Source organism: Pteropus vampyrus, unplaced genomic scaffold (genome assembly GCF_000151845.1).
Source record: "Pteropus vampyrus isolate Shadow unplaced genomic scaffold, Pvam_2.0 Scaffold632, whole genome shotgun sequence".
Lineage (NCBI taxonomy): Eukaryota > Metazoa > Chordata > Mammalia > Chiroptera > Pteropodidae > Pteropus > Pteropus vampyrus.
Window position 1 is genome coordinate 273,900 of NW_011889413.1, and position 15,336 is coordinate 289,235.

At 52.1% G+C, this 15,336-nt stretch overlaps 1 protein-coding gene across 1 annotated transcript in view; it reads left to right on the plus strand.

Moving 5' to 3' along the window:
• The window catches only part of MCM3AP (minichromosome maintenance complex component 3 associated protein), a 44,179-nt gene extending 30,597 nt beyond the window's left edge, over window positions 1-13,582 (plus strand). Inside the window, exons 21-28 of the mRNA XM_023525812.1 lie at window positions 4,858-5,116; window positions 5,325-5,422; window positions 6,175-6,565; window positions 7,608-7,865; window positions 8,340-8,469; window positions 9,335-9,559; window positions 11,128-11,278; window positions 12,253-13,582. Coding sequence (XP_023381580.1) covers window positions 4,858-5,116; window positions 5,325-5,422; window positions 6,175-6,565; window positions 7,608-7,865; window positions 8,340-8,469; window positions 9,335-9,559; window positions 11,128-11,278; window positions 12,253-12,411 — 1,671 coding nt within the window. The 3' untranslated portion in view covers window positions 12,412-13,582. The remainder of the gene's footprint in view (window positions 1-4,857; window positions 5,117-5,324; window positions 5,423-6,174; window positions 6,566-7,607; window positions 7,866-8,339; window positions 8,470-9,334; window positions 9,560-11,127; window positions 11,279-12,252) is intronic.
• Window positions 13,583-15,336: the final 1,754 nt, after the last annotated feature.

The window sequence follows — 15,336 nt, forward strand, 5'->3', positions numbered from 1 at the left end:
TCATCAGTTGCTGGGCACATCTGGGCTGCTTCTGCTGCTTGGTGATTGTGACTAGCGCTGCTGCGAACCTTTGGGTTTCAGTGCCTGTGTGGACGTCTGTCTTCTTGGTTCCATACCAGGGTGCGGGATTACCGCGTTGTCTGGGAACTCCGTGTTTCAGTCTGAAGGTCTGCCAGGCTGCTTTCCACGGCGGCCGCACCGTTTCACATTTCTGTCAGCGAGTATGAGGGTACTAAGTTCCCTGAATATGTTGTTTCTTAAGCAGGAACACATGCAGGTTAAGGGAAAAGAAAAGTCACACAGCTAAGTGAAGGTGAGGGTTGTGGTGTTTTAAAAGTATTAAAATGTTCATTTCTTAAAAGATGTTTTCTGATTTGCTAATTTCGTTAGGATGTACACATCCTCAGAATTCTTAATGAGAATTTGATTCTGTAAAACGCATATGCTTTAAACTCTAAGGAGCTTTCTGCTGCTCAGAATCTTCTCAGTTGCTCTAGGATCTTAACCCACACTCGCAGGAAGCAGCTTCACGAGTGAGCCTTCCTCCTCCCCGAGTAGATAGCCCGGGAGAGCTCTGTCCAGAGCCGCCTCACCGTGAGGGTCTTGTCTGTGGACCTACACCTGTGTGGTGTTTCTCTTTCTGACTTCTGGTCCTGAAAATCTTTATTGTTCAGAGTTAGAATTAGATTCTTCAAGTGTTGTTTTCTTTTATTCACAGAATTCTAGCAAATTGGTTAAAGGTCAAGTTCATGGGAGGTAACGACTGGGATGACACATGCAGTGGTGCTGGTGGGATTCAGACACTCGCGCTGTTCAATGCGCTCAGCAGCAAAGGGAACCAAACGATTTCTGTCAACGTGTGTGTAAAGGTGAGTGACCATCACCGCATGTGTTCACCTCTGTCATTCTCTTGCTTTGACTCACTCCCCGACATCACTGGACCCTTGTAAACACCTGAAGTGGTTTTGAAAGAACATGGGAGGCTCAGAAGCAAGGGTCACGTCTTCCCCAGTGTGTCTGGACGGCATCCCCCGGGCACCTGTCTGGTGGGAGATGGCTGGCTGGAGCCCATGATGCACTGAGCCCTAACCGTCTCCGGTCATAGGCTCCTTTGAGAACTTGGTGAGAACTCAGAACCGCCCTGACGAGGGCACAGATGCTGTTGTGCACATCACTCAGAGGGCCTGGGCTTTGCCTGCCTCTGGTACTTAACCTAGGGGAGGTGAGAGATGGAGCACTCCACAGAAACGCGGTGACTGCCATGTCTCACGCGGTCTTAAAACAGCTTCCTGATAGGTCAGAGGAACCAGTTAGCAAAAGACTGACAGAGTTTAATCTTGTGCAGTTGTCACTGGACTTGATCCCAGCTACTGTGTAGGTCCAATACTGGACATTTCAGGTTAGTTTTTCTGCTTTGCATTCAGGTTGCCCTCAGATTTCCAGTACGAGTTCTAATTTTTCCCTTAAGGATATTTGTGCGATTCTGACCTTAATCGATTCCCCAAGAGATTCTTGTGTAACGAGAGCCTGTTTCCTCGTCAGAGTCAAACCTGCACGAACGAATCCCAGGTTTCAGTGTGCGCGTTTAGAAATCAAACCAGATGTTTATCTTACTTGGGAAACAGCAGTGCAGGGCAGGGGGTGTGGGCGTCAGTGTGGAGCAGAGGTAGTGTTGCTAGCTGCTGTTTTGGCCAGCTCTTCGAGCCTTGGCGTGGTACCTTCCATGACTGGCCTGGTGACCAGAGTCTGTTGAGGGCTGGCTGGGCCGAATGCTCAGAGAGAGGCTCAGGGAAGGTCGCTGCTCTCTTGGTGTGTGTCCTGACTTGAAGGCCTGCACCGCCTGGGTCTCTCCTCTTCCTCACAAAGTCACCTTCATGGCACGTCCTGGTCACTTGCATGCAACACGCCTGTCCATGTTCTCTCCGTTCTTGGGACTTCTTCAAATTGCATTTTGGTTGTAGGGTTTTGTTTCTTTTGTTTTACCATCTTAATGCTATTTATCATGTTTTCTAAGTGTAAAAGAAATACGTGGATAAAACTATAAGTGTACGGAAACATAAGGCAGCGTGAAGGTGATCAGAGCTGTCCGTGTTCTCAGCTTTCAGAGGTAACACTTGGTGACGTCTTGGTGTGTGTCCTCTTCTCCTGTGATTGTAGGGTCCGACTTCTCCTGCCGGACAGTTAGTTTGTTGTTCTTCTCACCTTTATTCCTGATGCCTTTAAACAGAGTAACACTTGCACGTGCTTAGAAAGTCAGAGAGTGCCACGTGGTCAGCAGCAGACTGGTGTTCCCTTTTCCTGGGGCCTGACTTCCTTGTGTCCCCGCAGCGCATGCTGTAGTCAGTCCACTCGGGGTACTGTCCAGTGACTTCCCATTACGGTCAGTACATTATTTATTTACTGCAACAGGACACATTGCCCCCAAACTTAGTGGCTTGAAATAACCAACATTTATCGTCTCGTGGTGTCCAGGGGCCACAAGTCCAGGTGTGGCTTGGCGGGCTCCTCTGCTCGGGGTTTGTCACGAGGTGGAAATTGAGACATCAGCCAAGCCTCTGGTCCCCTCTGAGATCTCAGCTGAGGAGGGTCCGCTTCCAGGCTCCCTCGTGCTCGCTTGCAGAATTCACTTCCTTCTGCCTCTGTCCAGAGGCTCCCTCAGTTTCCTGCCACGTGGGCCTCTCCATCAGGCAGCTCATGTCATGACAGCGGCTTCCATTAGCTGGGCGAGATGGCCGAGTCTCTTTGTACCCTAATCTTGGAAGTGACATCCTGTCTCTTATGTCTGATTGTGTCTTTTAATCCTGTACTCGGCAGGATCATGCAAGGGCACAGATGCTAGGAGGTGGGATCAGGGGCCGTCTTGGTGGCTGCACACCACGTGGGTGAGGAGTGAACCTCATCCCCTTCCCAGGGTGGCCCGTCATTACTTCATATCACCTCACTTAGTGGAGTCACGTTATGATGGCTGTGCGACTGCTGCTTTCCCAGAACCAGCAAGTGACCACATTTCTTTATTTTTTCTGCAAGTGATAGTTGCCTTATTTTCTCACTCAAGTAGTCTTCCCCGTATCTCACTTTTTACCCAAATGTACCCCCGATGGGCTGTACATATCCCAGGACAGTTTTCCGAATGCTCTGTCACTTCACCTTATCCTTCCCTTTGAGCAAGTGCTACCCTCCTGCTCCCCTCCGGGCGGATAGCATGTCCTAGGGCGTGGCTGCCGCTGGGGCCACATGCTGATGGCGTCCCGCTCCCCCACCTGTCCGTCTCTTACCTCAGGCAGATTCCTTGGGTCGCTGTGGCACCTGCGAGTGGGTACTCTTACTTATTATCCCGGTTTTGCTGACGAGGAAGCAGGCTCAGAGAGCTTAAAATCAGTTGCCCCAGACCACATGGCTACCTCTGGCGGCGCCACGGCCGGCAGCGCCAAGGCACATGTGGAGCTCTTGGAACAGGGCCCGACGCGTACGAGGGCGTCCTCGGGGGCCACTGACCGCAGCAGTGGTGCTTTTTCTTGGTTTGGTCTCTCGTTCGATGGACGCACAGGAGGAGGGTGCCCTACGCCCTCGCCTCTCTGAAGTGTGCTTGCGCTCACGTTTGCTTCGCAGTGTGGCTAGGTTAGCGGATCATGGGTTGGAAGTTATTTTCCTTCTGGTTCTGCCCCACTGTCACCTAGCACCCAGCGTTGCTGCTGAGACGTTTGAGGCTGTCCCCGTGCCCTTCTCTGCGGCCGGCTTTACTTTCTCTTTGGAAGCCTGCGCTCCCTGTCCCTGGCTCTCAAATCCCCTGGGGCGAGCCTGCCGCCGGCTTCCTGCGCCCGGAGCTGGGCTCGGCCCTGCGGGCCGGAGACTCTCGTTTGCTTCCGGGAGGTGTTTGGTCTTCCTGGCACCTGCTCTCCTTCCCTTCTTTCTGTTCAGTCCTGAACTCCCGTTGGATGTCGGATCTCACCAGGTGATCCTCCGAGCTTCTTACCCTTTCTATCCTGTTTCCTATCTTGTTTTTTTATATCATGTTTTGGGAGATTTCTCTGACTTTGTATTACAACTATTCTGTTGAATTCTCTTTATTCCGTGTATACTATTCATTTTCTTTTTCTTTCCCTTACCTGACTTTTTCATACCATCTCGTGACTATTCTTGAATGGCGAGCCGTCCTTTTTGGGAAACCTCCAGAGGACAGGATCTGGGTGTCTGTTCCCGCGGCTGTTTGTCTTCTCTGGACAGGACTTGTCTCCTCCTTGGGCAGAGCTGCTGCTGTGTTCAGGGTGAGGGAGGGTGGCCAGCACCCAGTCCCCTCCACTGTGCCCGAGGGTGCTCGTGTGTCTGCTTCCTGTCAGGGTGGGATAGGCCCCTGCTTAGGGGCCACGTTACACTTAGAGGCTGCCTGCAGGCAGGGCCATGCTCTGCATGGGACTTGACCCTCGGGCCCCGAACCTGGGCTCCGGTTCTTGGTGCTGCAAGGCCCGGGTGTTCTCCACACCACGTCTGCAGCCCCTCAGGGGTGTCTTCCTCTACGCCCCCAACCCAGTGGGCACTCCTATCTTTGCGCTGCTTTCTAGAACTGGGTTGGAAATCCCCGCCGGCTCGCCTTTCCCCTTTCCTCTCGGTACGGGGCTTACCTGCTTTTATAACTATTTAAGGGCAACCGTTAGGATTTTAAAGTGATGTGCTCAAATATAACTATGGCGGTGGGGGGCGTGAATCACAGTGGGCCTGCTCTTCCTGGCACTACTTCCTGGCTGCGTGGGGGAGGCCGGCCCAAAGCACAGCGAGGTTTGGCTGCGCTTGCTCTGGGGCTGGTGTCCCTGGCTGGTAGGGCCCCGGGGCACCCTCCTCATGGTCCGGCTGCTGTTCCAGGTGGCCCATGGCGCACTCAGTGATGGCGCCCTCGATGCCGTGGAGACGCAGAAAGAACTCCTGGGGGCCAGTGGGCTCATGCTGCTGCTCGCCCCCAAAGTGAAGAGCGAGGACGTGGCGGAGGAGGATGTGTACTGGCTGTCGGCGCTCCTGCAGCTCAAGCAGCTCCTGCAGGCCAAGCCCTTCCAGCCTGCGCTGCCGCTGGTGGTCCTCGTGCCCAGCTCAGGAGGGGACGCAATGGAGAAGGACGTGGAAGATGGTTCGTGAAGGCGTCTCGTTTATGGTCCAGCAGTAAATGGGTTGAGCCCCGGGTCTGAGGAAGTGCTGGCCATGCGGTGTCGCAGTCGGGCTCGTGGCCGCTGCGGTGACTGGAGCAGGGCTGGGCGGGGTCAGTGCCATGAGATGCGTTTGCTCACGTGCAGAACTGGAAGCAGGAGACAGGCGGCCTCCCTCTGTTTCTTTCCAAGGTCTGATGCTGCAGGATCTGGTCTCGGCTAAGCTGGTTTCTGACTATACCGTCACGGAGATTCCTGACGCCATCAATGATTTACAAGCCACAAAGAAGGTGCGGGTCCAGGCAGATGCTTGTTTCCCCTTTTTGCTCTGTCTCGAATTTAGTATAAATTGCTGCTTGCATTTTAAATTTTATTTTTGAAAGAGAACCTAAAATGTAAGCAGAAACTGCAATGAAAATTCGCCTATGTAGTCCTGCTATCTATAAAAAATCAAATGTTCATGTAATTTTTTAGAGGTTTTATAGTTATGGGTTTAAAATATGGCCATTGGTGTCTTATATCTGAAAATCAGATGTATGACTTATTTTTCTAAGGCGGTTGTTCTTATACTATGTGAAGAAATAATGTTATCAGAAGTTTCCTTAAAAAGAGAGATGTGCCAGGAACGTAACTGCAGATGGCTGTAGGGAGAAAGGCGCCTGCAGGCAGGAGGCACTCTGGTCTGTGGCGAAGCTGCCAGACGTGCTGGGGGCTGACGTCGTGGCCTCTGGGCCACAGGATGAAGAGCGGGTGTGCTGGGCTGCTTTCCCCCAGGCCCGAACCCTACCAGGGCGCAATTGTTCAGTCTCACCCGGGGCGGCGAGGACCTGCAGCCCCCAGCGGGGGGTCCTCGCTCGGTAGGTCTCCAGAGCTCTAGGAGACCAGATTGCACTGCAGCAGAAGCTTCCGCTGCCGTCCCAGTGGGGCTGAGAAGCTGGTGCTCCATTGGCACCTCTGGTGGCAGTGGTGGGAGGGGCACCTTCAGGGGAAAACACGAGACTTCTCTGACTGCGATTCTTCCCCGACTGTCTTTGCTTCTCAGGTTTCACAGGCCGTGCAGTGGCTGGTCTCCCGCTGCCCCTGTGACCTTGACCTTTGCTGCCAGACCCTCATCCAGTACGTGGAAGATGGGGTTGGCCGTGAGTTTAGTGGCCGGTTTTTCCATGACAGAAGAGAGAGGCGACTGGGGGGCCTGGCCTCGCAGGAGCCTGGCGCCATCATCGAGCTGTTCAACAGCGTGCTGCACTTCCTGGCCTCCGTCGTGGCCTCCGAGCAGCTCTGCGACCTGTCCTGGCCCGTCGCTGAGTTTGCCGAGGCCGGGGGCAGCCGGCTGCTTCCTCACCTTCACTGGAACGCCCCGGAGCACCTGGCCTGGCTGAAACAGGCCGTGCTGGGCTTCCAGCTTCCACACATGGACCTTCCGCCCCCGGGGGGTATGTGCTCGTGCCGAGGGGTGCCAGCTGGGGGGCACTGCCGGGGTGCTGAGACTCCATGTCCTTCTGTCGTAGTCGCCGTCTGGCAGGTGTGGGGCACTGGCGTGGGGTTCTCATGTCTCCTGCTCTGTGTCCCCACACTGCACCCGCTCGCACTTGCCCTTGGGTGTAGGAGTCAGAGCGATCCAGAGTTTTTGTGGGGTGACAGCTGTTGGCCCTTTGCTACCAACAGAGCCATCTGCGGGTGTCACGCAGCAGTGTTGGGGGAGCACTTGACCCCAAGGCCCGGAGTTTCCAAACGGACAGTAGGTCCCGCCCTGCCTGCACCACAGGGTGTGGGGGCAGAGAGCGTGGGGACCGTGCAGCCCTGACCCCGCGCTGCTGGCTCTGCTGGGGTCACAGCACTCGGCGCTGACTTAACGCCAGTGTTCCCCTTTTGTCACGAAGGCCTGTTCTGTGGCCCTGGCTGTGCCAGGTGAAGCTTTCAGGCCGCTGTGACGCAGACTCTCCGGGCCCTGGGCTGGGTGCGGAGGCTGCCCCTTCTGCTGCTGGTGCTGTTAGGCGAGAAGGAGGCTGGCGGCTGCTTAGGGGGCACAGCATGTGGTGCGGCAGGGCCGGGCCTCAGGCATCCTTCTGAACTGCAGGGCATGGTCTGTGGGAGGCCTGGGTGACACGCCTCCCGGAAGGAGCCCCTGGGGAAGCCAAGCGCATGGCGCAGACCCCCTGTGCGGTGAGCTGGGTTGGGTCCCTCAGCCTCACCTGGCTGCTCGTTAGAGTACCGAGGCTGGGCCTGTGCAGTCAGAGCCCCTGGGGGACCCTCGGTTGTGAGTTTCGTCCGGGGAGACAGCATCCCTTGCTGGGACACGGCAGGGGGATGCTCTTTCCTCACCGGCCGTGCTTCTGCCACGGCTAGATTCGGGGGTGGACTTCTCCGCTGCACACTCGCTGCTTCTGGGTTAACAAGGAGTAAAGGGCGTTTCGTGCAGACCTCCACCGGTCCTCTGGCTGGACCTGCCAAATCCACCGGGCGCTCTCTCCCCAGCTCCCTGGCCCCCCGTGTGCTCCATGATCGTCCAGTACGCCTCCCAGATCCCCAGCTCTCGCCAGACGCAGCCCGTCCTCCAGTCCCAGGTGGAGAACCTGCTCCGAAGAACGTATGGCAGATGGAAGAGCAAGAGCCCCTCCCCGGGCCGGGGGGCCGGGCCCTCCGTGACCGAGATCCCGTGGGACGATGTCCTTGCCTTGTGCGTCAATCACAAGCTGAGAGACTGGACGCCCCCCCGGCTTCCTGTCGTGTCAGGTAGGTAGCGCTTGGCGCTGCAGGACCCGGCTCCTCGTGAGACTTTACTGGTCCATTTTCAGCAAGGAAAGATGTTTACTTGATGTTTGTTTCTCTTCCTGTGGGTCACTGCCCTTCCTTTTCTTAGGACTCTCTCTTCAAGCCAGTGACTTCTAGGTGACTCACACATTGGGAAAAAGCTGAGAGCTCCAGGAGAGCCTGGACTCACCTTCCTGAAAGGGGCCCGCTAGGCAGGCTCCAAGTTTGAGAGCATCCCTGGGGAGTAGCTCTGGGGAGTCGTACGGGGCCTGAGCCTGTCTGGACGCTGAATGACTCACGGACACCTGGAGCGTATTTGGCTCAAATGGGAGTCATGTAATTGTGTGACTTTAATCAGAAGGGCTTGTTCTTAAATCAGTGAATCTAAGCAAATGTCAAATGGTCACCTGTTGCTCTTTTGATGTTCTTTTCTCATGTGGTTTTGTATTTTCTCAGAGGCACTGAGTGAAGATGGTCAGATATGTGTATATTTTTTTAAAAACCATTTGAAAAAATACAATGTTCCCGCGTCGTGGGAAGAAGCCAGAATGCAGACGCAGAAGGCGCTCCAGCTGGGTCCAGAGCGGTGAGATCTGTGTTCAGTGTGTGTTTCTGTCGCCCCTACACCCAACAGACTTATAACATATGAACATACAAACTGACCAGGGAAGGTGCTAACCTCCCACGGAGGGAACCCGGAAGGCCCCGAAGGTCCAAAGAAAACCTGGATAAATGAGGGGCCGGCTCCCCTTGATGGGAGGATGCAATGCTGTAAAGATGTCAGTTCTCACACTGTAAAGTCAGGACATTTATAATTAATCCAAAGGGATTTTTCTGTTTGGTCTTGACAAGTAAATTCTCAAATTCATCGGACGTGGTTGCACAGTGTAGCAGTGAGCACGTCTGCTTCACACGCAGAAGGTCCTGGGTTCGCGCCCCAGTGGAACCATGGTCCATGGTCTACGGCCGTGCCACCCTGAACAAGCCCCATGTCTGATCTCGGAAGCTAAGCAGGGTCGGGCCTGGTTAGTAGTTGGATGGGAGACCACCTAGGAAGACCAGGTGCTTTAGGCATAAATAATAAAAAATAAAATAAAAATAAAATTCATCATGATTGCTGAGAACCCCTCGAATAAGGGTAACAAGGAAGGTCTGCTCTGCCTAACGTCACAACGTAATAGTGAAGTTATAATAATTAGAAAAAACATTCACCACAGTTTGTAAACACTAGTTTCACACGGACTTAACAGCTAAGTGTAAAGATAAGAAGCTTGCTAGTGGTGGGGCCAGGAGAGAACCTGTAGACAGAGCGGAGCTCCCCGCAGGCAGAGGCCGTGCCCCCTCAGCCCACACCTGACCTGAGGGAACCGGAAGGGGCGGGTCTGAGGCTCTGCCGCACCCACCTTCGCCGGAGGGCTGCAAACCCTTTCTCCCTCTTTCCTGACCTTAAGCATTTCAAGACGTGCTTACAGTTTGGGGATGAAGCGTCCTCATCCTGCGACCCAGCTTGTCCCTGGGTCGCTTCGCGGGCACCGCAGAGGGAAGAGGCCAGCGGAGCGAGGCCTGGAGGGGCGTGTTCCCAGCACGGAGGAGCTGACGCGGCGAGCCTCTGCCCAGGAGCTCCTGGCCCAGTGTCTGTCCAGCAGGCTGCTACTGGAGAAGGAAGAGAGCAAGAGGTGCGGCCCCGCCTTCGCCCCCTTCGTGCCTGCCCCCTCCGGTCTCCCTCCCCACCTTGGCCCCATGTCCTCCCCAGTCACCAGCCTGTTTCTGCTCCCTTTACACCAGTGGTTGTCACTGCCCCGGTCTGACCTGGTTACGGTCACTGCAGCCTGCACATGGCCAACTGACCGTGTGCCCCAGTCCCCAGCAGCGGTCCAGACCTTTGCTCCCTCCCTCCCGGCCCCCAGAAGCCCTGATCCCCTCTTGCCCTACTGCACTCCCCCTAGGCCACCCCGCTGGTTCTTCCTCTTCCTCCCCCTCTTCTCTGTGACATCTACTCACTCCCCAGTGACCTCACCCAGCTTCATGGATTTTAAAATAACATCAGTATTCTCACAACTCCAAATATATATCTCAGACTTGAATATCCTACTGCTCCCTTGATAGCCGTCTCAAAGCTAACACCCCAAACCCAAGTCCCGACCCCCCAGCCCCCGCTACGGTGGCCTTCTCAGTTGAAGGTGCTCCATCCTTCCAGCCGCCCAGGCCACATGCCCTGGGATCATCCCTCCACATCCAGTCCAGCCACAAACCTATTGGCCCTGTTCAACATGCATACAGAACCGGACCATTTCTGCAGCGGGCCATACTCTAGTCTGCAGACCAGTGTGAGGCAGGCATCACGTTACTCCTTTGCTCACAGCCTTTCAGTGGCTTTCTCTCTCACCTGGAATCAAAGGCAGACTCCTTGCAAGGTGGGCAAGGCCCTACGTGACCTGCCCCCCATTTCCTTTCTGACCTCTGCTCCTTCCTCCAACGCACCAGGCCGCGTGGGTCCAGACCCTCGCGTTTGCTGTTCCTTTGGCCCGGGACTCCCCAGCCACCCTCAGGTAGCCCCTGGGCTCACCTTGCATTCAGTCCCATTCTCTGCTCAAATGTCCACTCGCGAGGCCCTCCTTGCCTCTCCCTCCGACCCTCCCTGATCCGCTTTGTCTTTCTCTTGTCACGTGTCCCCTGTCTCTCTCTCACTAAAGTGTAAGCTGCTCAGGCCCGGGCCTCGTCTGTTCTGTCTCGGTGCTGTGACCCAGTGCTTAGCATGCCGCTGAGAGCCCGGTGGGGCTCGCTGCATCTGCTGGGAGACTGATTCCAAAAGCAGGTTTCCTAGGTCTGTCATGGCAGCGGTGCGGATCGGAGTGTTTCCCACTCTTATGGGACGGACAGCTCTAGGACATTGAGTTAATTCTAAACTATAAGCAGCAATCCATGCATTTGGATAACCTGTCTAGAGATAAGTAATTATAAGCACACAAACCCAATATAGGCCAGAGAAAGTAAAGCAAATCGGAGAATTACGAGTAATGTTAAGTAACACGTAAAAGCAATTGCTTTTGGGTAGATGCCACCTTTCTCAGTAAGTATAAATCGGGTTTGCAAATTAAAGACATTAAACTCTTTGTAGGTTACATTTCTGTTTCTTGGTTTATGTTCTGTCCTTAGTGAAAACCAAAGCTTTAACAATGGAAAGTGTGTAAAGGGGAAAAGCGAATGAAAGTTAAGTTTTTGCTTCCTGATGCTCACGTTTCAGGTTTGAAGATCAGCTTCAGCAGTGGTTGTCCGAAGACTCAGGGGCGTTTGCAGATTCAACTTCCCTTCCCCTCTACCTTCCTCAGACTCTGGTGTCTCTGCCTCCTACTGTTGGACGTGTGGTGAAAACACGTGCAACTCCCAGCCCGCAGGTGAGAAGAGAGGACATTTGGCATTTATATTAGGATTAAAGACAGAATGGCAGGGGAAAAAAGTAACGTCTTGATTCGTTCATGACGGTAGGATGACCAAGAAACTATTAGCTTCCGTTAGATCTCCCCTCAAACTGTCAGTGTTCTAGAGGACCAACTCATTCTGCGTTTCTGCTTGTGAAATGAATGAAGAATGGAACTGAAACGCGCTTAAGACATGCAGCGAGGGCTGGAGGAGGGTACGAGAGTGAGGGCGGAGCCTTCTGTCTGCGGTGCACGTACTGTCCAAGTCGGAGCATCACCCAGATCTCCCTTTCTGGGTGACCTTTCCCGAGGAGGGTAGGCTCACGGAATTCAAGGGCCTCACCCAAGTGTGTTCAGTTGGTCAGTGGTGGACCTGACCTGCTCCAAAGCTCAAGGTCTTTCTACTACCTTCAGTGATAAAAGAAGCAAAAACAGTTTAATCGTAGATATTTCATGCTGGACTGGCTTTAGGAAGCCCTTCAATAGGGGAGAAAAGCAATTTAAGGTGACATACTGTTTCCATTTATCAGTTTGGCAGATACCTTAAAAATGTTTGTACTCTTTGATTTAACAATTCTGCCCTAGAGAAATGATCATATAGGACAAAAGTTAACGTATTTTTATTCTCTGTAGCATTTATTATACTGCATAGAAGTAGAAACTGCATATCCAAAGATAGGAGTCTGGTTAGGCAATTACAGTACCTATGATGGAATGGTGTGTAGCTTCTGACAGTGGTATTTTATAAACGTTGCTGATCCTGGAAGTTGGTCACGATAGAGTCAGAAGAAAAACATGCACAGATGTTGCTAGCTGTGTGTATATGTGCTGGAAGGATATGTGATGGATGCCAAGAGGGGGGTTTGTTGAACCCAGCACGCGCCAGATGAGATTTATCTGGGTTTCTGGGCATCTCAAAGCTATCTGTAGTTGCCTTTTTGTTCACACAGCATGAAAGGGCAGGGGAGCCACTGCAGCTGTCACAGGCCACAGGCACATCTCTGACGGAACGGCTGAGGCACCTGGAAAGGCTGATCCGGAGTTCGAGGGAAGAAGAGGTCGCCTCTGAGCTCCATCTCTCTGCACTGCTGGACATGGTGGACATTTGAGCTGCAGACTTGAAAGAGGGAGGGTCTCGGACTCCAGAAGATTTTTCTGCTTTTATTCAAAGTATTGTTATCCTCAGATGCTTGATGCGCTGTTGGAAATGTGATTATTAATCATGCAAATAACTCATTTGACTGTCTAATGAGGTCTCTCCCAGTTTTCAAAACAAAAGGCTGTTTTCTCCTAGGTGACATCTTTGACATTATCTGTTTTCATAATCTCAGACTGTCACCCACCACCGATTGCTCTGAGGGAGTTTGCAGCTTACATTTTTGTGTGTAACAGGTCATTCATTGTCTCAGCAGAGTTGCAGTCCCAGACGTGCCAGACCTCAGGAGTGCAGGGATGAATAAGGCACAGGGACCCTACTCACGAGGCCCACCCGAGAAAGCTGGCAGTGTATGCGCACAGCTGTCTGATGTGCACAGCACGTGTGTCTGGACTGGCAGTGGGGAGACGAGGGGCTTGGGAGTGGGAGCAGCATTCCGGGAGTGGAGTGCAGGGCTGCAGCTGGCGAAGAGCCCCTGAGGGCATGTGATGCAAACCCGGAGGCGCCAGTTTGGGAGCGCTGCCAAGTGAGGGCAAGGTCCGGACCAGAGGCCCTTGCCGCCTCATCCTGAGTACCGCGGGAACCAGCCGTCGTTGGATGTTAGGCAGAGAAGTGACTGATCATATTTTCTTTTAAAAGTGGCATATGGGGAAGGTCAGCAACAGAAGGTAGGAATCTTAAAGGGGGGCGGTGCTGCGGCCATCCAGGTGGAAGAGGAAGGGCATGATCCCGAGTCTGTTGGCACTTGGTGTGGCCAAAAGGGAAACATCTGAGCTGTAGACAGAAAGAGGTATTAACAGACCGGGCGATGACCAATATGAAATTGGCATTCAGCATCCCCCGTTGTAATCCGACAGCCTCTAGACTCACCGAGAAGACTATTTCGTATCTTCTCATTCTCTTCAAACCTCCAACATCCTTAGGTACATATAGACCTTGCTTATTTCACTGAGAAAACAGAAGCAAAGAGCAGAACTTCCTCATCCCACCACCACCACCACCAAATCCACCCGCCAATGCCCGCTCCCCCAGGACAGACACCCATCAACTCTGTTAGGGCATTCTTCAGTGATCAACTTCATGTTTATCAATAAAGACGTAAACAGTGCTATTTCTTAAATTGATTTCAACGTTATCTGGTGATTTCCTACCAGGGAAGAGCAGTTAGCTCTTGCACTATTTATTCTCTCTGCAACATGGATCCCCCGACACACATATCTGCATTTCCTCTCCTCCTAGTCGCCCAGAAGTTTACTATAACGGCTGGAATCTGTATGCAGAGTTTAGTGTGACTGTCAATACTGTTTGTGGTCCAGCCTGGTTTTGTTTTATGATGACATTTCCTTTCGGTACCACTTTGTTTTTCCTGGAGTCAGTTGCCTTGTTTTTCCATTCGTTTGGTTTTGTGTGTTCCTATCAGGGCTTCTCCTGAAACTGTCCACCCTAAGTGTAAAGCTCCTCCCCTCACGGTCACGTGCATCAGGAAATGTGCTAGCTCTACTTTTCTTGTGGAAGCGACCCCCGGGAACCCCCACCCCCGAGAAACCCCCATCTTTCAGCTGCAGCTTGGACATTTGCTAGATTCTGAGTCACATCTTCCTCCTCTTTGGTTGGCTTTCTCATTTTATGGAGCCCATTTTCTAGTAGCCTCTGAGCTTGCACATCTAAAATATCTTTATTTCTACTCTTATGTTTGACTAATCATTTAAATGGAAAGTGGATTTTAGATTGGAAGTCACTGCTCTGTGGTTTTTTGTTGCTGGAAGTTTAAGATCCTATGTATCTGTAGTGTTCTCAAATTTCTCACCAACATGCGTGATGTGTTGGTCTCCTCCCTTACTCTCTGCCCAATTTATTGTGCCGGGCATTTAGTAGTGTTTTTTTTGCTTGCTTGTTTGTTTGTTTTTTCTCAGTAGTTATCGTTGTGTCACAAACTACTCAAACACAGTAGCTTAAATTTGGGGATTCAGCTGGGCAGCTTTCTCTTGGGATCTCTCCTGCGGTGGCCGGCAGGTATTGGTTGGGACTGCAATCATCTGAAAGCTTGATTAAGCTGGATGTCCCAGACCGTTCACTTACATGGCTGCAGCTGATGTTGTGTGGTTGGCTGGGGGCTCAGCTGCAGCTTTTAACCCTAGTGGCTACCTGTGACCTCACCATGTGACTCGGCTTCCTCAAGTAAGGTGGCCTCAGGGTAGTTGGACTTCTTACTTGGCTATAAAAAAGAATAAGATCTTACCATTTGTGACAACATGGGTGGACCTAGAGGGTATTATGCTGAGTGAAATAAGTCAGACAGAGAAAGATTGTATGATTTCACTTATATGTGGAACCTAAAAAACAAAATAAATGAACAAACCAGAGACTCGTACAGAACAAACTGATAGTTGTCACATGGGAGGAGGGTGGGGAGCTGGGTGAAAAAGGTGAAGGGATTAAGAAGTATAATTGGTAGTTACAAAATAGTTACGGGGATGCAAAGAACAGCATTCGAAATATAGTCAGTGACATTATAATAATTGGTGTCAGGTGGGTACTAGACTTAGTGGGGGATCACTTTGTAAATTATGTAAATGTCTAACCACTATGCTGTACGCCTGAAACTAATATAATATTCAATGCCAACTAATTGGAAAAAAACTCATCTTAATATAAAAAAAAATAATCTGCCATTCCCTTCAACCTGGAAAATTATCCTCAAATTCTGGAAACTTTTGGAAATTATTTAATATATTCTTTCCCTCCACTATTTCCCTTTGGAACTCCTAATGTTCAGATGTTTGACCACCTGGGTTGATCTAATTTTCTGTTTTTTATATCTTTATCTTTTTTTCCTATTATCCAAAAGTTTCTGCATTTTCCTGTTCTCGTGACTTTT